At 43.2% G+C, this 22,608-nt stretch overlaps 1 protein-coding gene across 1 annotated transcript in view; it reads right to left on the reverse strand.

The window, feature by feature from the left end:
• Positions 1-18,561, reverse strand: part of PLCD4 (phospholipase C delta 4) — a 34,498-nt gene extending 15,937 nt beyond the window's left edge. The window contains exons 1-5 of the mRNA XM_044438282.1: positions 18,496-18,561; positions 4,188-4,246; positions 3,840-3,998; positions 2,866-3,094; positions 1,258-1,387 (exon numbers count right to left, since the gene is read on the reverse strand). Coding sequence (XP_044294217.1) covers positions 1,258-1,387; positions 2,866-3,094; positions 3,840-3,998; positions 4,188-4,212 — 543 coding nt within the window. The 5' untranslated portion in view covers positions 4,213-4,246; positions 18,496-18,561. The remainder of the gene's footprint in view (positions 1-1,257; positions 1,388-2,865; positions 3,095-3,839; positions 3,999-4,187; positions 4,247-18,495) is intronic.
• Between the last annotated feature and the right edge of the window lie 4,047 nt (positions 18,562-22,608).

A 22,608-nucleotide genomic window follows, 5' to 3' on the forward strand; every position in this document is an offset into this window, starting at 1 on the left:
ATAGCCAAAAGGCTCTCTTATGAGAAGCCCACAAACAGAACAGGAGTGGAATCACACCCTCCCACTTCTGCCTTCATTTTGGTTTGTTACATCCCTGTACCGCCCACTAGCCAAAGCTTACTGGGCACTGCACAGAGCAAGCGTTTTTCCCAGCCGCTGGTACCGAGAGGCATAAAGCCTCTGCTGGAGTAAGTAACACACAGTCATTTAACCAGGAGCATAAAATCGCTTTTCAGAACTCTCTCTACTTGCTTAACATTCATGTGTGGCAGAATCCAATCAAAAAATAGTTAGCATTGGTTGTGGAAGTATTTGAAGCTACAGCAGAGGGACATTGCTCATTTTTCATCCAATAGAAACGATAAGAGATTTGGGGTTGATTTAGCCCTCTAAACCTGTTTTGAGCACCCATGCTCTGCCCAGGAATATGAACTAATACAACAAGATCCAAGACCTTTTTATTTAAATGTTATTTTAATTAATTACTGATTTATTTATTGGTTTTAAATTATTATGCCAGGATGTTTCCATTTTTATGTATTTGTATGGATATTTATTTGTTGGAAGCCACCCCGAGGCGTATGCGAATGGGGCGGCATACAAGAATTCCAAATAAACAAGAGAAGGGAATGCCTCTCATTGCATCCTAGCCATAATCGTTGCCTCTCTGTGGGTGAGGAATTTTCAATATATTTTTGAATTTCAGCACCTATTTCTTTATAAACTCTGTAGATTTGATTCCATGGGGAGAATAACAGGGAAACCTGGAGATATATCCCTTGAAGAGACCTTTCCTCTACCGTTGTTGCACACAGTGGATCAAGGGTGGAGATGTGACTGTTTTGGAGCAATTCTGGCCTGTGAAATTTGTCAGTGGAAATGCCTCAAGCTGACTATATCCGCCTATGCCAACCTGGTGCCTTCCAGATGTTCCAGGATACAGTCTCCATCATCTTCAGCTTGCATAGGTTATTGACTGGGGTAATGGGAATTCTACTCTGGCACATCTGGATATTTGGAAAGGCTGGTTTATACCATTGGGACTGAATAAACAAAGCATTCAGGTGGACAAGGAGCCAGTTAGGTGGACAATTTGTTGGGGAGGTGGAGCTTGGACTGTATGTGGAGTGCAAGCACAGCTGATTTGGAGATCACGGCTGGCTGTGAATGGAAGGGTGTCCTCAGACGAACAAGCACAGGGACCTCCCCCTTTGTAACCCACTTCCATATGTCCCTCACTTCAGCTGGCAGACTTACCTGGAAGAGCCATAAGGCATGGTCCTCATTCATAGCCACGTTCATCAGCCTAAGCAGGTGCTGTACCTCCTTGAAGTTCATGCGGCCATCTTTGTTCTTATCAGCTTTTAGGAACCAATCACAGATCCATGTGCAGCCCAAGAACATGGGTTAAGGAAATCAGACTTCGAGGGTTAAGCAGAGCTAGGCTTTCAAAGTATCAACTGAGCTTGCTATAGTACACAGCTTACTGGGCATTGCCAACTTCTGAAAACCAGTGTCAACTGCATCTTGAGGCATTAACATGGATCTAATTTGCTACATGAGTTGAATTTGTATGAGACAAAGAACTACATGGAATCAACTTTGCAGAAAGAGTCCTTCTCTTCCCCCACATGATTGCTGTTGTTGGGTTTTTTGTTTTTTTGGTCATGAAATGTCATTTTATTTAAAAATAGAAGAACATACAGAGTAATAAGTCATGATAACTAAAAAAATTGAATAAGCCAATTATGATTCCTAGGCTGCAACCTGTATGCTAAGTCTGCAAAACCTAGCAAAAGAATAGCAAAAATGATACAGAATATAAAAGTCTGTACATGCTGAATATATTTATACATAGTCATATTCTTCCAAATTTAATCAACCCACTCTTGTGTCTCTCTCTTATAAATTCTGCGGTGGTAGGTAAAGACAGTCCCCAAATATATTTAGAATTCTTATCAGTAGTATTGTGTTCCTTAGAGTGCTGTTTCCGAAACAGGAAAGAGCCAGAACAGACCGAGGATGGAATAATGGAGAGTGTGGGAGATTCAGGAAAGATATGGCTAGGTGATAAAGGAAGGCTCGCTTGAGAGGAGTGCTGGTAGAAGGAAAGACCCATGGTAAAGAAAGCTGTAAGGGAAGGTAACAAAATTTGCAGAACATGAAGGGAAAGGCACAAGGAAAGGCTGGAGCTGCCTTGTTCTGGGTCAGACCATCAGTCCATTTAGTCGGGTATTGTCTAGATCAAAGGCGGGCAACTTGTGGCTTTCTAGATGTTGGTGGGAACAGCCACTGGTGAGAAATGATTGACTATTGTTGGCTAAAACATCTGAAGGCCACAAGTAATCTACCTCTATTCTTGACTGAATGAGACTCTTCGGGGTTTCATGCAAGTCCTTCCTAGTCCTTCCTGGAGACACAGATGATTAAAACTGAGACCTTCTGGATTTTAAGATCATATACTGCAACTGAGCTATAGGCCTCTTCTACAAGGTACTAAGGCGATATGACATTTGCAAGTTCTGAGTCTCCTATTCAATGGGCTGGATCCAGACTTAGTCCAACTTGCTTTCTGCTTACATTCTGTCTCTGTACCTAAAAATGAAGCTGTTCTGCCTGTTCTCCAGTGTTCCTCAACATATTGTCCATCTGACTGTGACTTCTTGCCCATCTGAATGCTTTACCTAGTCAAACATAGCCATGATTGCTTAGTCCCATTGCTTTCAGTGGATGCCCTTCCAGTGTGGTTAAGTCCAGATCCATCCCATTGTGCCTCTAAACCAAGCTAAGCTCCTGAGGGCTAGCTTCCCCCTTTTTCAAGGGAGAACACTGAAATAGATAGCAGTTAAGTAAAAGTGAGGATATTGATCCAACTTCTCCTTCTGATCCATGTTAGTGACAATTTCCACAAGGCGCCGCAGGCCTTGGATCCAGCACTGAGCTTCTTCAGCTGAGCTGGCAATTAGGTCTAAGTTGCTACGGCGCCCATGGAAGACAACAGTGAAGCAGCACTCAGCTGGGAACTCATCAGCTAAACTTTGCAGAACCTCCGACTGGTGTCCTTCACGCACAGTCTCCACATCACTTACTGAGACTTGGGAGAAAGACAATCAGGAAATATCAGCTTTTGTGCAGACATTGAAATGATACTATTTTAAAATACTCTTGCTTCTCAGGTTAGATGCCACAGGGGAACTGTAGGCTATTACCTGGCTACCCATCCATTCAGCTAAACCATCCCATCCATCAATTCATCCACTCCATACTATCCCATCCCACAGGGGTGAGGCAGGGGCAACCAACACTTTTTTATTGGCACAGTTATTATTGAGACAAACTGAAATCAGGATAGGATGGTGGAATTCACAAAACTATGTCAGGATGTTTGTCTGCCTAGGGAATGACTGCAGCAAGGAAACGGATTTAGAGAAATCCCACGAAGAAATAAAATGTCATTCGTGGATGACAGAATGAAAGCATCCAAAATGAGAAGAGATTGTGCAATAAACGGCAAGAGAATACACAATTTCTTCTGTTGAAGTCTAAATGGAAACCTGAACTAACAGTGCAAAAATTTATATTCTCCAGTGTGCCTTCTGTTGCACTTCCAGAACTGCTGCAGCCCAGCTCCTTATATCAAGCAAAAAAGTATTTTAGCCTGGTTTAGAACTGTGTTGTTATGCACTTTTAATTCCTGCCAATGACTGTATTGCCCAACTGCCATTTCTGGGATTTGTTTGTGCTTGCAGAAAATGCTTGAGCCCCTGGGAAAGGATTTCCGCGTTGTACTACAGACTTGCAAGCTGAAAGACAAGTGCAGAGCAAGGAGTCAGACTCACAGGCAGACTTAGCAGTGCCAGACATCTTGGACTTGTACCAGACGGTCATGCAGTCCTTTTGCAGCATGAAGTACCGCTGCTTCTTCCAGTTCTTGGATTTTGCCTTGCGCATCATTGTCCCCTGTTGCATCTGTTCAAGGTTCGCATCCAGCTGAAGGCCTGAGCATGGCAGACAGGCATAAGCACTTCAAATTAGGAAGCATGTGAAGGGCAATACAGGAGAAAGGGAGTGGATATGGGAGGATGGGGCTCGCTTAGGAAAGGCCCCCTCATGGCATCTTGCCTGAAGGCGGCCCAAAACCTAATGTTTGGCATCTGCGACTCCCCAAAGGCTCCAAAAATACTCACGGGGGGCGTAGAGAACAGACGTCATGGTTCTTATTTCCTTGGGTTGGCACAACTATCACCTACAGCATGAGAGAGTAGAAGTAGTTGAGAGATCTACAAGTCTTACATCACTGGTCTATGAAGGCCGTGTTTGCAGTGGCCAAAAGGCTTATTATAGTATTTATGTATTTTTTATTTTAACATAAATGTATTCTGACCTCTCAAATAGACAAAATCACGTTTTTAAAATCTTCTGAAATAAATTGAAGCATACAATTTCATATCAATGAAAAGAGAGAATGCCTCACCATTAACTTGAAATTAGTCATTCCAGAGTGCAACATATGTTATCCATTTTTCAACAAACATATTTTCTATTAAGCAATTTCTTCTTGCATGAATAAAATAGGTCATCATCATGGCTATGCCCAAATTCTAAACAAATTATTCTGCTAATAAGGGTCCCTGTATTTCTTCGAATGAGTAGCAAATGAGATTTTGGCAGATTTATAATTCATTTATAAAATGAATTATAAACATTTCTATAGCATAATTTTTAAGATAACTTAGCAAAACTATCAGTGAAATAGCTGATATTCTGTATCCTGTGATTTGCTCAACATATGGGAAAATGCCATTCCAGTACGGCTTGATTTTTAAAAAATGTCCACTGTAATGAATCTGAGATGATCGGAAGCACAGCCAAAAAAATTAACGATCTCTCCTAGTTGCTTTTTCCTCTTTTATGAAAAAGAAACTGTGAGTACATCCATTGAAATGAATGGAACCCCACTTTGACTGGATCATGTTCATGTATAATCTTTTTCTTGATGAAAAAGACAGGAAGAACAATGTGGATCAACTTAGATAACAGGACATCTTGCTCATTTTAAGAACCACCATGCTTGTTTAATTTAAAAACAAACATCCAAGTCTAAATGAAAATGGAGCGCTTTTACCTTTAGCAAAATTTGCTATAGTGAAATAAAATAGTTTTAAAACTCTTTAGGAAGAAAAGTTTCAGTTTATTAAAATAAAGAAGTTAATTGGACCTGTAGTGAAATATTCCTGAGTTGTATACTTCTAATGAGTCCAGCCAGCCATGCCCTTTCCCAGAATACTCCATTTCATGCTTCCTCCCAGTCCCCTGTTTTCTGGTTTTCCTGTAGGCCATCATCTGATACCCCATTCTATAAGTCTCAGTACCTGGTTTGTTTTCCAAGAGTATATAAATAGTTTAAGCTGCCACAATCAAATAAAAGAGAATAGCCTCTTTGTCAGGTGTCCTCCTAAAGTTAAAAAATAATAACACCTTGGGATGGGGAAATAATTTCTCTTAGCTTGCTTGCATTGCCTCTTGCAGTGCTAAAAATTTCCTCTCTATCACATTTCCCACAAATATCAAGGGCCAAGCAACTTTTGACTTTAACTGCTGCAGTTCTGTCCTTGAGTGCAGGTCTCCCCACTCGGTTCTTGGAGCTCAATCCAGACTGACATTTGGGGGGGGGGCGAAGGGCTTTAATCCTTGTTCACCTCTGCAAACAGTCTGGACTGAGCCCCTTGCACCTACAGTTTGCACTGCATTCCTATAGTAGAGGTTTTCATTCTACCATCTTCTTAACATACTACCCTTTTACTATTACTGTTATTATTATTTACTTTGCATTTATATACTGCCTTTTTTCCTCCTGTGAAGAACTCAAAGCAGCTTACATATTCCTCCTCTACTCCATGTTATCCTTACAACAACCCTGGGAGGTGGGCTAGGCTGAGAGTTAGTGACTGGCTCAGACTTATCCAGTGAGCTTTGGAGTTCAGCGGGAACCTGGTCTGCAGCGCAGCACTCTAACCACCCACCACACTGGCTTTCTTTTAAAGATCAAATGATCTAGGGTTTGGAAACACTGCCTGTGAGGGGAGACTGAGAGACCTGGGCATGTTCAGCCTTGAGAAAAGGAGACTGAGTGGGGACATGAGATCCCCCTCGAAGTCCCTCAAAGGCTGTCACAAAGAGGAAGGTCAAGATCAATTCTTGCTGACACCAGAGTGTAGGTCACGGAATAATCATTTCAAGCTGCAACAACCCAGATTCAGGCTAGATACCAGGAAAAGTTTCCTCACTGTCAGAGTGGTATGACAGTGGAACCAGCTGCCCAGAGAGCTGGAGGGCTCTGCCACACTAGAGACATGCAAAAAGAAACTGGAACGGTGTAATGTGGAGTCCTGCAACAGCAGGGGTTGGACTGGATGGCCTTCATGGCCCCTTCTGACTCTACTATTCTGATTCCGTGATCAAGACAAGCCTTACTATTGGACCAAGGAAAGTAGTGGCTTCAGGCATATGAGGTGGCACCACTTGCTCCTTCCACTCAATTAAAGGGCAGAACTAGGTGCTCCAGGCAGCCTGTTGTGTGACCACCCCCCCACCAAAGCAGGCCCACTGCCCACAGTGAAGTGGAGGATGTTGTCCCACAACCAGTTTGCAGTCCCATCTGCTTCTAGAGGGGGAATGGGTTGCATGGGCACTACTTTGTCCTTCACTTCAAGTAGCAAAATATCTCAGGCTGCATATTCATCTGACCAATTCCATGCACACATCCATTTATGAGCCTGTTTACAAATCCCTTTTCCATTTTGTAAGTTATCCTGGTTGATCCTTCTTTAATCTTCCATAAAATAAATCTCAGATGATGATTTCTCTGGGTTGTTCATTAAGATTAATTTTGACTGGGTCAGTGGTCTAAAGCTGCCTCCTCCCCATTCATACAAAGTGCCTGATTTGAAGATATTCAGAAGAAAGGCTCTGGCACTTTCTCTTCTTTAGCACCTCCTCTTTGGCTCCTGCATATGACTCAACATATCCAGAGGACAAGCATCACCAAAGAAGAGGACAAAAAGGACCCTGATTGGCATATAATCTGCATGTTTTCATTAAGCTGTAAATTTAGAAATGATTCAGACATTCTTATAATTTAAATAAAATGCAGTACATCTCATCAGAAAGTAGAAGACTAACCAGGGTAACCAGTGTGCCTGTAGCTTGGTATCCAAATGCTACATGTTGATGGGGCCTTCCAGACCCAGTGGTTAGTCCTGATGCTTTTTCTCCTTTAAACCAGACTTAGACTGGACCTCCCTTCAGGTAGAGGATGCTTTCAAACCCTCTTGCAGTTCTTCAAACAGAACTCCCTAACAGGGGACATATCCTATTCACTTACTTGGGAGTAATCCCTTTTTAACTCAACTGAATTTACTTCTGAGTCAACATATATAGAGAAGCTCACGGGTCAGATGGTTAGGAAGAACTGCGCAGGCAGATTCCTTGAAAATGAATATTCTTATATAACAACAGGAAGGCTGTTTACATAACAAGGCTGTTGTTTAACCCCCAACAGCCACCCCAACATTACTTAGTGATTATTTTTTAAAAAAAATAGAGGTTCAGGTTTAGGGATATCAAGAGTCAGATTGGCATTATATATAGTCTATAACAAGCCTGATTTCCTCAATCTGGCACCCTTAGATGAATTTGGACTACAGCTCCCATCATTCCCAGCCCCCATAGCCGTTGGTGAATGCTGGGGCCCTGATCTTGAAAAAGCAGACATATCTTGCTTTTTTTCAAGTGGCCAAAGATTCCAGGCTGGCCTTTCACAGGTGAGTTTTTCTGTTTCTGAGGAGAGTGAATGTAAAAGCTTCATCTGTGATAAATGGATTCTTTGAAAACACAGGACAGGACCCGGATCCACACAGGCTGTGCTTCTTTCTAAAAGGTTGTTGGTGCCCCAAAGCTGCAGCAGCGGCAGCAAGAAACTTCTTCCTGCCAGCCTGTGGCAACATCCAGCCCGTCTCCTTCTGTGTTTAAACACAAGGCTACAAGCTGGTTGCTTTTCTGCATATTTTTGGTTAAGGATTTTACTGCTGATATTTTTGGTATCTTGGCCCTGCCCATTTGGCCTCTGCCCCCACCTGCTTTTGCCCTTAGTCACCCATGCAGCCCCCAGGAGCATCTCCAAAGAGAGGATAAAGGTAAAGGTAAAAGTTTCCCCTTGACATTAAGTCCAGTCATGCCTGACTCTAGGGGGTGGTGCTCATCTCCGTTTCCTAGCCGAGGAGCCAGCGTTTGTCCACAGACCATCTCCGTGGTCATGTGCCCGGCATGACTAAACACGGAAGTGCACGGAACGCTGTTACCTGCCCACCGAAGTGGCACCTTTTTATCTACTTGCATTTGCATACTTTCGAACTGCAAGGTTGGCAGGAGCTGGGACAGAGCAACGGGAACTCTCTCCGTTGTGCAGATTCGAACTGGCGACCTTTCGATCAACCAGCCCAGCGACACAGCGGTTTAAACCACTGCGCCACCTGCCGTCCCTAAAGAGAGCGTAAGGGAGGCAAAAAGAGGTGTTGTGTCCCTGGTTGAAGATAATCAAGGGTTTAACGCCAGCTGCACTCTGGTCTTGCTTACTGGAAGCTGCGGGGTGGAAGGAATGAGAGAAGTGCAACACTCACGTGTGGCACTTGACCATGATCGCTCTTTAAAACCCCAACCTTTCCTTCCTCAGTGCACTGCGAAGAAATGGGCTCATAGGCCAAGTGAGAGAGCACAGGCTGTCAGAAGTGAGTCTAATGGAATGAAGCAATGGGCTTCTGGGAAAGGCACTGAGCTTGTGGAACATGCTGCCCTTTCTTTAGGACATGATGCAACGGGGTGGGGGGGGTGCAGTCCTTTGCCATGAGCAATTACAATCTGCATGTATACAAGCGGATCATCCTCACTGCAAAAGCCATTTTCCCGAGGAGATAGATCCCCTAAAGAAAAAGGATAAAAAAGGACTTGAACTTTGCCATGTGCAAGCCCCCAAACACAAGATCTTTGTGCAATGTGACAGCTGGAAGCTAAGGCTGACCTTGGAACAGCTGCTAAAGAAATATAATCCATGCTGTGACCAAACATCCACTTGCAAATCTAGCTTATTGTCAGAGCTGGTGGGTTAAAAATAATTGCATTTCTATTTTTTATTTTGTAAATTATATGTTGGGTGAGCACTTTATAAGTTGAAATAAGCTAATTTCTTTTCTTTGTTCTTTTCTTCTAGATCTCCAAAGTCCCCAGCTGGAGGAAGTGGCTTGGGGGCCCACTGCCAGATGCAGAATCTTGGTTCAGGGGGTAGAAATAATTACACAATGCATCACATGAGCCATACGCTGGCATTGCCTCTGTGTGTGTGTGTATGCACACATGCGCCTCAAAGAGTAATAGCGCTAGCTTACTGCAGAAAAACAACAAAGAGCATTATGATACTGTAAATCCTAACTTTTTCTTGCAGCAGCTTTCATGGGTACTGTCCATTTCATCAACTGTATATGACAGATGCAGTGCAGAGCTTCCACAAAAGCTTGTGCAAGAATAATTTTATGCTGCAATATTTTTTGTGTTTGCTGTATATGCATATCAAGTACAAATCTATAGCACTCTTTCTATCTCTAGTCTCTCTCTGTCTGTGTAAAAAAACCCCTGTTAATATTAAAACCCCTGTTACTTCAGGACCAGAGTCAAGATCGTATCATCTTGGCTCAAGCTCCACAAAATCAGGAAACTGGAAGTTTAGGCTAATGCCTTAGAAGATGTGATCTGTGTCAGAAAAATGTGCCTGCTTATAATGCACCTTCCATATACCCACACTTCTGAGTTTTTTCAGGCTGAAATCCAGATGGGGATGATGAAGGGCCCTCAAGTTGTGTGCAGACATTGGCCCGTTCCACCTGGAGGCATAACAAACCCTCACCCCCTGGAGTAGAGCTTCTGTGAGCTGCTTGCTTGCTTTCTCTTCAGACTGGGACAAGGGATATCAACACGGCAAATGCAGATAAATGCAAGGCACTTTGGGGCCATCGTCATCATCCCTGCTTCAAGTATGAACTGATGGGGTCTGAGCTGGCAATAACTGACCATGAATGAGATCTAAGGCTGTGATCAGCAGCTTGATGAAATGTCAACCCAGTGCATGGCTGATTTAAAAGAAGGCATACCTCATGTTAGGCATAATTAGGAAAGGAGTTGAAAATAAAACTGCCAAGATTATACTCCCCTTATACAAATCTAATGGTACAACTGTACACAATGATATGGACAGTTCTTGTTGCCACACATTTCCGGGTGCAGAGTTAGAAAAATGCAGAGAAGGATGACTAAAATGATTGAGGGCTGGGTCCACTCCCCAAGAGGAAAGACTCCAACAGTTGAGACTGTTGACCTCAGAAAAACACAAATAAGGGGAGGCATGACAGAGGTGTTCAGAATTATGCATGATGGGGAGAAACTGGATGGACATATTTCTCCTTTTCCCATAATGCTAGCACTTATGGTCATCCCAGGAAGCTGATCTATGGGAGATTCAGGACAGATAAAAGGAAGAACTTCACCACAAAGCATGGCTGAACTATGGATTGTCCTGTTGCACTCGTATCCTACTTGTGGGATCCTGTGGCTCATCACTGTGTGAACAGAATTCTGTGGACCAGTGGTCTGATCCAGCATGGTGCTTCCTAATTTTGCTCTGAACACAATTCTAAATCCGGGGGGATGTGTCCCTTCACAGAAGTGCAGAACTCAAGGCCTGGGGGATCATCTCTAGCCCTCTGGGGAACACTTTCCCTGGCCCCACATATTCCCTCCAAGGATTTATCATTTGATGGTTTCCCAGCTTTTACCCCATTCGAAAAGGCTGCAACCCATATCCTAAGACCTAGTAGCTTTCAATTAAAATAGGCTGGTATTTTTGGCTCCACCCACTTTTGCCTTCAGTCCCATCCACCATTGGAATGCAGACTCCAAGAGCTTCTCCTTGGATTTGACCTGCCATTTCTTCAGGAATGCATTCTCAGAGGTCTGCCTGGCGCCGTCGTTATTTGTTTTTCGGTGCCAGGTGAAGACCTTTTTATTTAAACGTCATTTTAATTGTTAACAATATTTACTTATTTATCTGGCCAGGGCAACATCTTTTCTTTTCTTTTCTAACTTTTCTAACTTCTTTTATATCGTTTATATTTTTTATTTATTTTATATTATTAATTTTAATTTTATACTGTTATTTTTGTATTGTATTGTATTGTATTGTGTTGTAAGCCGCCCCGAGGCTTCGGCAAGGGGCGGCATAGAAATGTTCTAATAATAATAATAATAATAATAATAATAATAATAATTCAATTTGATGCCTCAAAGTATACCTCAAACTTCAAGGGGAGGACTGAAGGAGAAGAATTTACCTTGGAGAATGCCCATGTAAGTTTGCTTGAACCCAATGCACCCCCATGCACCCCAACATCCTTTATAATGTACGAAGAATGACCCCTTGCAGTGAAAAAGAGGAAGGACAAATAAGTTTTGGAAACTTTTCCACTCACACAATCTTTCCTATTGTAAAGGAGAACACATTTTCAACATTTAAAGATTGATGATAGGAGCAAAGGAGATTCACATTCAAATGCATCTCTGAGTGCAGATAAGGCTGTTTTGGGCTACATCGGTTGGCCTGGTGCACACTCCGGGGGTGCACTCCATTGGCAAGCAACACAGTTCAGATATGAGGCAAATAATTTAGGTGCATATTTTCTAATCCAAGAAGTGATACTTGTGCAGAAAGTCCTGAATAGTCTAATATTTGCATACTTCTGCCTACCTAGAATTTTCCCTGTGTCTACTGATTCCTCCTTCTTATGCCTGGGTGGTTTTGTTCTGACTTTAGAAACTAAAGTACTCACCTCCAGATTTTGGAAATAGGGTAAGTGCCATATTTTTAAATCCCTCTGGCTGCAGTCCTGCAAAGTGGTTGGGTTCCTTAAGTCTTACAGTATGCAGTGGGAAATTATGCAACCTCTGTGAAGGACTATGGCTTCAGTTCCTGCCACTCTCTGGATATTACCCTAAAAAGACTATATGGCCATTTAAAACCAGTGCTCACCCCATTACCACCCTGCATGCTGTTACTGCAATCTAAGTCCTTCACCAGGACAACAGGGCTCTGGATGGCTGTGCAGATAATGGAGTGTCACTGCCATTTCACAGTGCTCCACGGGAGCTTGCAGCCCCCTATAGGAAGGGTTGGCGACTCCTATGTCTGGGGACCTCCTTATTTACCACAGCTTAAAGCTTTATGGTGGTGTACCATGGTGGTGAACTTATTATGGGGATGGAGTTCAGCACCACAGATAGCTCCAAGCTTCTCTGCTTTTTATGCAGTTGTTTGATGTAGAACATTTAATCACCCTAACAATATTCATTATCGAGGATGATCCAGGATTACACGGTCCAGATCAGTCCTTCATAGGCAGAACAAGATGGAGAGAATGTGGGTAGATAATTGATGCAGTAGCAGCAAGCTTAGCAAGGATATCTCTAGGTCTGGCCCCAAATTTTTCTCATGCTCTGCTGATGTCCTAACATTTCAGCCTTTAGGCCCCATCTCTCCCCCACCCCAATTCTTCACCACCACCATGAATTTGCCCAAACTCGGAGTGGTTCTGAGCTCCTCCAGTGCCTCTCACACTTGCTACAAACTGTCATACATCCCCCCTCCACTGCCACTTCCGAAACATAGACCAATCTTTGACCAATGCTCTTTATCATCCAGTGCACTTCCTGTAAGCACAACTAATGAAGAGTGACACAGCGGTTCATTGAACCCCGTCTGACAACTCCTTCTCAGCATTCTCCTTTTGAGTACCCTCCCTTTGGGATGCCCTTCTGGAGATGGGCAAGCCTCTTCTCTGCCTGTCGCCCCTCTGGTTGGGCAGCCCATCTCTCCTGACGTCGCACCATGGGGTTGAGCTGTGCCAGGCTCGTCCGCTGCAGGAGTTCTTCTCCCTTGCCCCCTCCCTGCAGCTGTCCATCCCGACTGTTCTCAACGTCCACCTGAACATCCTGGGAGGTGCCCTTGAGAGAAGCCCCTCTGCTTCTTCCATTTCACTGTCCGGTTCCCAGGGCCCCTTGTCATCTGACAAGTCCACATCTGCCTGACCTTGGAACATGTGCTAAGAATAATTGGCCCGATCATCCTCAACACAAACTATCACAGCATTTACGCCCTTAAGGGTGCACTTACGTTGCCTTAGGCTTCTCTACGTCATGTGCACTAGGATTTTTCCCTGGGATGCTCACTTACACACTGCTGTTTTCTTTCTACTCTAACATATAATTGGACAGTAGCCACTACACACACACACACACACACACTTTGCTTTAGGGTGAAATGTGGCAGAAATGAATTGTGTTGGTTAATGGGGGAGGGGGTGAAACCTTCAAAGCAGATGGAAGAGGCACCAGGCGCAAAGATGTCTGCTTCTGGAGGGTCAGTAAGACTCCAAGCCTTTCCCCCTGATGCCAACATAATAAGACTTCTGCATACAACAGCTTTATTAGTGTAAGATTTCTAATTTTCCCCTGGGTCAAGGCTCCAACATCTGTCTGTCTGAGTTGGGAATGAAGACAGGAAAGCACATGGCTAGTTCAGTGGCTGACTAGGAAATCTTACAGAATATTTCTGGGCCTTTGAAACTATTATCTGTATCATTCTTGCTTGTTAATCTGGCATAATTTAGCAAGTGAAGTCCATAAGAGGGCAGAGGGATGGACATCATCATGGCAAAGCTCACAAGGCCAAGGCAATAGGGCCTCTAGCTTAATAGATTTCATCTTCTCATGTGAGTTTCTCCCTGCTTCCACTAAATTCAGGTGCAACTCACATACTTTGATAAAACAGATTAATAAATTGCCCTCATTTTTGGACTTGCTATGTAACACAGAGGTGAGGTGTGTCATGTTGAGTGCCAACACTTCAAAAGTTACTACTGCACCAGTGCTAATGGCGCCCAACCTATGGAATTCACTCCCCAAAGAGGTCCGCCTGGCACCGTCGTTACTGGTTTTTCGGCGCCAGGTAAAGACCTTTTTATTTAAACATCATTTTAATTGTTAAAACATATGATCTGGCCAGGGCAACTTCTTCTTCCTTCTCTTTTCTCCTCCTATATTTTTATTTACTTTTTTTATACTGATAATTTTAATTTTATATTTGTAACTCAGTGTATTTTTTGTATTTTTGTATTTAATGGTAATTTATTATGTTCTATTGTATTTCAATGTATTTTATTGTGTTGTAAGCCGCCCTGAGGTTTCGGCAAGGGGCGGCATAGAAATGTTATTATAATAATAATTAATGTTTTTAATGTGTACTGTTGCTATTTCTATTTACTGTGCTTCCAGCACAGTTTTCCCTGAGAGTTGAAAGTAAGTATTTTAGCCCTTTCCACCCTTGTTCTACAAGTTAAATAAGGAGGAGAGGAGAATACACTGTGTTGTTCATATGCACTTAAATACATGCAAATAGGATGCAAGCTGCTTCCAATTACCCTGGCCTCCATGCCATAATTATCTAATTATCTATGAATGCATCTGGTTAGTAGCTACTTTGTAATAAATGGGGCTGTTGTGAGAGAAGCACATTATCAGACCTTCTTATGGAACAACGCAAGAATTCATTGCAAGACTGAACGTGGGACCTCTCCTCATTGCCCAGATGTTGGGCTATAGCTCCCATCAGCCCGGACAACATGGGCAATAGTCAGGGATGGTCGGAGTCAGTTGAACATCTGAAATGCTGTCCCTGGAATAAATCAATACAGGGTATAGTAGAGGGGAAGAGACCTTAGTGGTGCATTTAATTGCCCAGAAAGTGGGGGAATTGTTCTTAGGTAGGAAGCTTGATGAACAAATAATTAATATAATACCCAAGCATTCCAGAACAAGGAACCACACTGCTAGACCAGACCCAGTGTCTAACATATCCAGCATCACATTTCCAACAGAGACCAGCCCAGTGTTTCCACAAAGCCCATAACCAAGAAATAAAGGCAACTGCCATCAATGGCTGACCCAACCATTAGGCAAAATGAGAAAGTTATCCTGGGTGCTACATGCTGGGTGGCTTTGGAAGGGGCAGTGGTGGCAGCCCCCTGGCCATTTCCTTATGTTGGGGGAACAGAGCTACTCCCCCTTCCCAGCAACCTGCCAGCTTCTGTCGGTGGAAGTAGGTCTGGTTTTTCACTCCAGGTATCAAAATACTTTGGGCCAGCCCTTTGCTATTGCCCCACTTGGAGCTGGTAATCAGTGGCACGATGACTCTTGAACAGAAAGGCCCCCGATAATACTGAATTCCTAGACACCTTTTTAAAAAAGACTTGATGATTTACAATATAATTAAAAATAGAATATTAGAAACAACCAGAAGAATTGCAGATTAAAATACAACCACCCCTTAAAACAGCTAAGTGATCAGTGACAACTTAGTTACCATATCCCTATTTTCATCTGTGAAGTATAAGGAGGGTGGGAATTATTAGATAATAACAATCATGGAACTGACACCAGAATATGATTTGCTTGCACTTTCAACAAATAAAACCCAGGGTTCAAAAAGATGAAAAAGCCCCTCGCAAGAAACAGGGATCCTGAATTTTTTTCATTCCAGTACAAGCAATGGAGGTAAAATGGTGGCAGTGTTATCTTTGTAGGCTAGGCTAGAATTTGTGATTCCCTAGGAAATCACAGCAACCAGTGAATAATCTGAGATGGTTGTTGTGGCTGAAAACTGTATTTCCCCTAAAAGCAGAGTGGGATTATCTCAGGGATATTCCAGAGATAGCAACCTTTAAATTTTGGTTATATGAACAAGTTCTAAGAGGGGAAGCTCTGAAGTTGCAGATAGGCAGAGAGATGAATAAGAACAGCTCCTAACCAAGGCTTTACTCCCTATATCAACACTATGGCTGTTCCCTTCCATAAGACCCAGGAATCTCTGATAAGCAAAAGCTGTCACTGTCTAGTAATCCATGGCAAGGAGCGGGCACAAGGACAATCCATATGATCAGAACCGGACAGATCTCAGTCTCAAAAGAAGCAAAGGGAAATGATCTCCCTGGATTTCATTTCCACCTTGGAGAGGGTAATCAGGCCTCTTGTTGTTAAACAGCTGGATTCTTTCTTTTTTGGTAGAATATCCCACAAGAGTGGGTGACGGAGGAAGAGTATTTCTTAAGGATTTATTCTCAAAACAAATTTGGCTGACAGCAGGATTCACATTCAGATACAGAATTAGGTTTGCTTCAAGTGTGTGCTGTTTCAGTGTGTGCCCTTCCAACTGAAATGGGCTCATCCTGGATTGAACCTTGAGATGCAGATTTAATTTGGCTTGGCTTGGCCGAATAAAACAACCTCCTGTCTCAGTCTCAGTCCAGAAGGCATGCTTCCCTCCCTTAGCACATACAAGGAAGGAAGGGGAATATGTTGCCAGATTGACTCAATGGGTTGTGAAAGGAGTTGGTCACTTGATTATAAAGGGATCTTCAAACATGTATTCCTGCTTAGGGATAATACCAAAAAGTAAGTTGCTTTGCATTTGGGAACCAGCATGGGGGGGAAGAACGGTTAATCCATCTACACTGCATTTTGTTTAACATCCCACTGGAGTGAGAGAGCTGAAAAACTTGAAACTTTGTTCATTATTTTGTTAATGCTTCCTGAAGAAGAGCTGTTACCTGAAAGGCTAAGAAAATTTATGACAATGTATTGGTGCATCTAATGAAATGGAGTCTGGGCCACAAAAGCTTCTGTGATAAGGAATATACTGGCCTTTGGGGTGCTGCGAGAGCCTCTTTGATTTTAGCGTCTTGTGATGTTTTAACTGGTCCTAATAAAGGGGATTTCTTCATGGGAAGCACACAGTTAAACTATGGTTTGTTAGCATGGCTGGGTTCACACAATGTAACAATCTACTATTCAGTGTTGACCCACATTCTAGCTTGTCATGTTGTGTAAACCTAACTGGTGACTCAGGTTTGGTATGCCTTTAGGCAAACTCAGTTTTCTTGGGTATAAAATGAGAACAAGGGTGCTCTGTCTTGCAGTTGGGACTAATAAAGAAGTATGCAGACTTACTTAATAGTCAGTGAATGAGGGAGGCTTGGCTTCAGAGCAAACACTGATGAGGTTAGGCTGAATACTTTGCACACTGAAAGCAATAAGCAGTTTCTCTCTAGTCCCTTGACTACAGGACAGTAGTCTTATTTAGTCTATTTTCTTTAAAATTCTGATCACTTACCCCACTTGTTGAAAATGTGAACTTTTAATGAGATTCTTTTCCTCTCTCCTTGAACTTGATAGTCCAAGGAAAATCCAGTCATTTCTTTTCCATTTCGCACACTTCTCATTCCCTAAATGTGTTTATTTTCTGCTTTAGCTTTTATTTCTTAAAGCATACATACAACAGAAGTCAGTAGGAAGATCTATCAGGAAGCAGCCAGCCAAACAAACTGCAACTTTGACAAACTCTCCTGCTCTGCTTATGAAGTGCACCAGTTGGTTATAAAACTTGCAGGAATATCATTCTCCAAATACTTGTGGTTTACAGACAGTGTTCCAATGATGGACTCTGGCTTATCTCCTGATTTACTAGAACCCCAATCAGATGCATGCCTATTTGCACACAGTAAAACACACACTTCCCTATGAGCCAAAAAAAGAAAAAAGAAAAAAAGGAGGGAAGCCAAGTACTCTCTCAGAGGAACTGTTATTCTATTCCTTGCGGCCATCAAGTAAAACAAATAGAAATTAATTTAATTGGCTATGTTCCCTTGCGACAGTCCTCAGTTTCTTGCTTTCTTAGACTCTGGGTCTCTGGTGTCCAGTGATCCTTTCTTGTAAACAGCCTACAGTTATCTGATAGCCTCAGTTTGATTTTGCCAAGTTGCATTTCAACATTTAGAAATCCAAGCAAAGTTATTCTCAAACGGCAGCACCTGAGCACGGACATGCAGCATCTTACCCCACATCCAACACTAAACACAGAGCGTGCATGGATCCCATGAGCTGCAGGCTCCTGGCTACAGTGATAACTCCACACACGCTCATGCCCATCAATCGCTTCCTGCGCTCAAGACACGTTTGCCAGCACTTATTTTCTGTGGTGCTGCCTTAGGCACAGAACGTGAAAAATCATCGCGCCTCTGAACACATGCAGAGTTCTTTTCTCTTCTCACCAAGTCTCCGCAATGAAACCTGCATATCTAGAAGCTGCCTTAGAGGTTTCCAAGGCAGAACGCGCGACAGTAATGGAAACTTGAGCTCTGCCAGTTTAGAAACTGAAGTGCGCTCTCTCTCCCGATTTGTGTCCAAGCATCTCTTTCCCCTCCTCTCTCTGCCCTCACCGAGCACTGCAGCAAAAGTCGCACTTTGCCCTAATTGTACCAAGTCTTTGCAGCACAGTTCTCTTACCGGTGGCCGAAGGATCCCAGGGTGGCTTCAAAACCTCCCCATGCTCTGGGGGTGACCGGGAGCTCCTGCTCTGGCTTATCCAGGCTTTGTCCTACCACCTCATGTTGCTGCTGTGTGGGGCTGCTCCTGATGCAGAAACTCAGCTTGCACGAAGGAATATAAAATGAGCTTACAGCAGCTCAGCCCTGCCCAGAGCTTTGCTGCCTCATTTAAAGGCACAGAGCCAAGGGCTCATTTGTCACCCAGTCACAAGGTAGAGCAGATCAGACTTGCCCTGGGAGCTGGAGGAGATGAAAAGCTGTTCAGACAGATCGGCTTATGCCCTGCAAGCAAATCATAAGGTGGGAGGTCAGTCTTACTCTCTTGGTACTGCCCCGATTCCCAGGCAGATGGATACCCTGTGCACGTCCTCCTACTCACGATGACTGACCAAGTCAGTCGATCTTTGTAAAATGCACCTGTCCATTAAGAATATCGTCCAGTTTGTTAATTCCTATCAGCTCTGCATCTATCTTGACTTAATACAGAAGCAGAAAACTAGCGATCCCGAAGGAAACCTACCTTCCACCACAATTGTTAGCAATTGGGAATAAGCAATCCATTTGCCCCTGTAAGGAGCAAATATAAATGTACATGTGTTAAAATGCATGCATGTCGTTGAGCAATGACCAACATTTATTTCCTCTGATAAAGGCGGCATCTGGTTGATGTGGAGAGATAAATGTGGAACTTGGATTGTGTAAATATACTTGCTTTGGTTTTAACAAGAAACAAAGGCTCCTGTGGCACCTTGAAGCAGCCTTTTCCAAGCCAGTTCTCTCTGAATGTGCTAAACTACAACTCCCAACAACTCTGCCTCTGGGGGTGGATGCTGGGAGCTGTAGCTCAACATATCTGGAGGGCACCAGGTTGGTGAAAGCTACTGTACAGATCAGGAACACTATGGAATAGGCTTTTGTGAAATGACAGAGGATAGCGATAACATTTTAAGCTGTGCTTAAGTATTACGAAGTCATAATGCCTATAACTAAATGAAGCAGAGAATCTGTTGCGTGTCTGCTGCATAAAGCCCAATGAGATCTTTAAAAAAATCTTTAATCAGTGGTGGCCAGAAACCACATTTCCAGATGTTTGGACTTAACTCCCAGATTATGGAATATGCTCCTCAGTGAGGTTTGCCTGGTGCTGAGCCTATATTCTTTTCGGTGCCAGGTTAAAACCTTTTTATTTAATTGCTGTTTTAAAAATTAGTACGTTTATCATGTTCAGTCACTTTTATTTATTTATTTGGATTTGATTGGATTTATTGTTTCGGGTTTGATAATTTTATTGTATTGTTGGATTGCTTTATGATTTTGCTTTTAATAATGTAAGCTGCCTTGAGACACAATAGTGAAGGACGGCATAAAAATGTTTTAAACAAACAAACAAACAAACTTCTGAAGTTTGAAGTCCAAAACATCTGGAGATTTACCTTTTACCAACCCCTACTCCTTCATGGATCACTGCCTTGTCGAAGTGAAGGGGTTTGCATAGCTCAATGAAGCTATGAGCTATGCCGTGCAGGGCCACCCAAGACGGACAGGTCATAGCAGAGAGCTCTGACAAAACGTGATCCACTGGAGAAGGAAATGGCAACCCACTCCAGTACCCTTGCCATGAAAATCCCATGGACAGTACCAAAAGGCAAAAGATATGATGCCAGAAGATGAGCCCCTCAGGTCGGAAGGTGTCCAATATGCTACTGGGGAAGAGCAGAGGGCTAGTACAAGTAGCATCAAAAAGAATGAAGCAACTGGGTCAAAGCTGAAAGGACACTCAGCTGCAGATGTATCTGGTGGTGAAAGGAGAGTCCGATGCTGCAAAGATCTATACTCTATAGGAACCTGGAATGTAAGATCCATGAATCAAGGCAAGCTGGATGTGGTCAAACAAGAGATGACAAGACTGAACATCGACATCTTAGGAATCAGCGAACTAAATGGACAGGAATGGGTGAATTTAATTCAGATGACCATCAGGTGTACTACTGCGGGCAAGAATCCCTCAGAAGAAATGGAGTAGCCTTCATAGTCAATAAAAGAGTAGGAAAAGCAGTACTGGGATACAATCTCCAAAATGACAGAATGATCTCAGTTCAAATCCAAGGCAAACCATTCAACATCACAATAGTCCAAGTCTATGCCTCAACCACTGGTGCTGAAGAGGCTGAAGTTGACCAGTTCTACGAAGGCCTACAACACCTTCTAGAATTAACACCCCAAAATGATGTCCTTATCATCATGGGGGATTGGAGTGCTAAAATAGGAAGCCAAAAGATGACTGGAATAACAGGCAAGTTTGGCCTTGGAGTACAAAATGAAGCAGGGCACAGGCTGGTAGAATTTTGTCAAGAGAATATGATGGTCATAGCAAACACTCTTTTCCAACAACCCAAGAGACGACTCTACACATGGACATCACCAGATGGTCAACACAGAAATCAGATTGACTATGTGCTCTGCAGCCAAAGATGGAGAAGCTCTATACAGTCAGTAAAAACTAGACCAGGAGCTGACTGTGCCTCCGATCATGAGCTTCTCGTTGCAAAATTTAGGCTCAAATTGAAGAAAGTAGGGAAAAGCACTAGGCCACTCAGGTATGACCTAAATCATATCCCTGATGAATATACAGTAGAGGTGACAAATAGATTTAAGGAATTAGATCTGATAGACAGAGTGCCTGAAGAACTATGGACGGAGGTTCACAACATTGTACAAGAGATAGCAACTAAACCATCCCAAAGAAAAAGAAATGCAAGAAAGCAAAATGGCTGTCTGAGGAAGCTTTACAAATAGCTGAGGAAAGAAGGGAAGCAAAAGGCAAGGGGGAAAGGGAAAGATACACCCAATTGAATGCAGAATTCCAGAGAATAGCTAGAAGAGATAAGAATGCCTTCTTAAACGAATGGTGCAAAGAAATAGAAGGAAACAATAGAATAGGGAGGACTAGAGATCTCTTCAAGAAAATTGGAGATATGAAGGGAACATTTCATGCACAGATGGGCATGATAAAGGACCAAAATGGCAGAGACCTAACAGAGGCAGAAGAGATTAAGAAGAGGTGGCAAGACTACACAGAAGAACTATACAAGAAAGATCTTAATGTCCCTGATAACCACAATTGGGTGGTTGCTGGAGGAGTCCCTTGGACAACAAGGCAATCAAACCGGTCAGTCCTAGAGGAGATCAACCATGCCTGCTCTTTAGAAGGCCAGATCCTGAAGATGAAACTCAAATACTTTAGCCACCTAATGAGAAGGAAGGACTCCCTGGAGAAGAGCCTAATGCTGGGAACAATAGATGGCAAAAGGAGAAGGGGACGGCAGAGGATGTGGTGGCTAGATGGAGTCACTGAAGCAGTTGGTGTGAGCCTAGGTGGACTCCAGGGGATGGTGGAGGACAGGAAGACCTGGAGGAAGGTTGCGATGGGGTTGCGATGGGTCGGACATGACTTCGCGACTAACAACAACAATTCTAAATAACCAAATTAATGAGAATATTCCTTAAAAACCCTACATCCAAGACCTCCAGTGTCATGGTTGAATGGAGAGATATTCTAGCTTTCTACCACTGTCTGCAGAAAGGCAACAAGGATGATGGGTGTGTATGTGTGGGGAGGGGAATCAGAAAGCAAGTACTATGAAAGGAACCTGGTACATTCAGCCTTGAAAAAGAATGAAAGGGGATTTTAATAACTCTCTTCAAGTACCTAAAGTGCCCTTTTCTGTATGACAACACAACTGTTCTCTATCATCCTTCAGGGCATGAAAGAACAGGCTTACTATGGGAAGGTTAAGCATCAGGAAATACTTTCTAAGAGACAAAACAATCAATGGGATCAACTGCCTGGGTGGGGTGGGGGGTGCAGCTTTGCTTCAATGAAGAAGAGGGATACTCATCTGTTAGGAATTTGAATTCTTGCATTGAGTAAGGGGGTGCACTCGATAGCCTACATAGCCTCTTCCCAGCTCTACGACTCTACCCTGTGCACTTATCCCACCACCACTAGAATGGAATCTGAGCTGGAAGCAGTATGAACACTGTGGTTGGGTCAGTGTTCCCACCGGTGGCG

The sequence above is a fragment of the Varanus komodoensis genome, unplaced genomic scaffold (assembly GCF_004798865.1).
Source record: "Varanus komodoensis strain SLA01 unplaced genomic scaffold, ASM479886v1 scaffold32, whole genome shotgun sequence".
Lineage (NCBI taxonomy): Eukaryota > Metazoa > Chordata > Lepidosauria > Squamata > Varanidae > Varanus > Varanus komodoensis.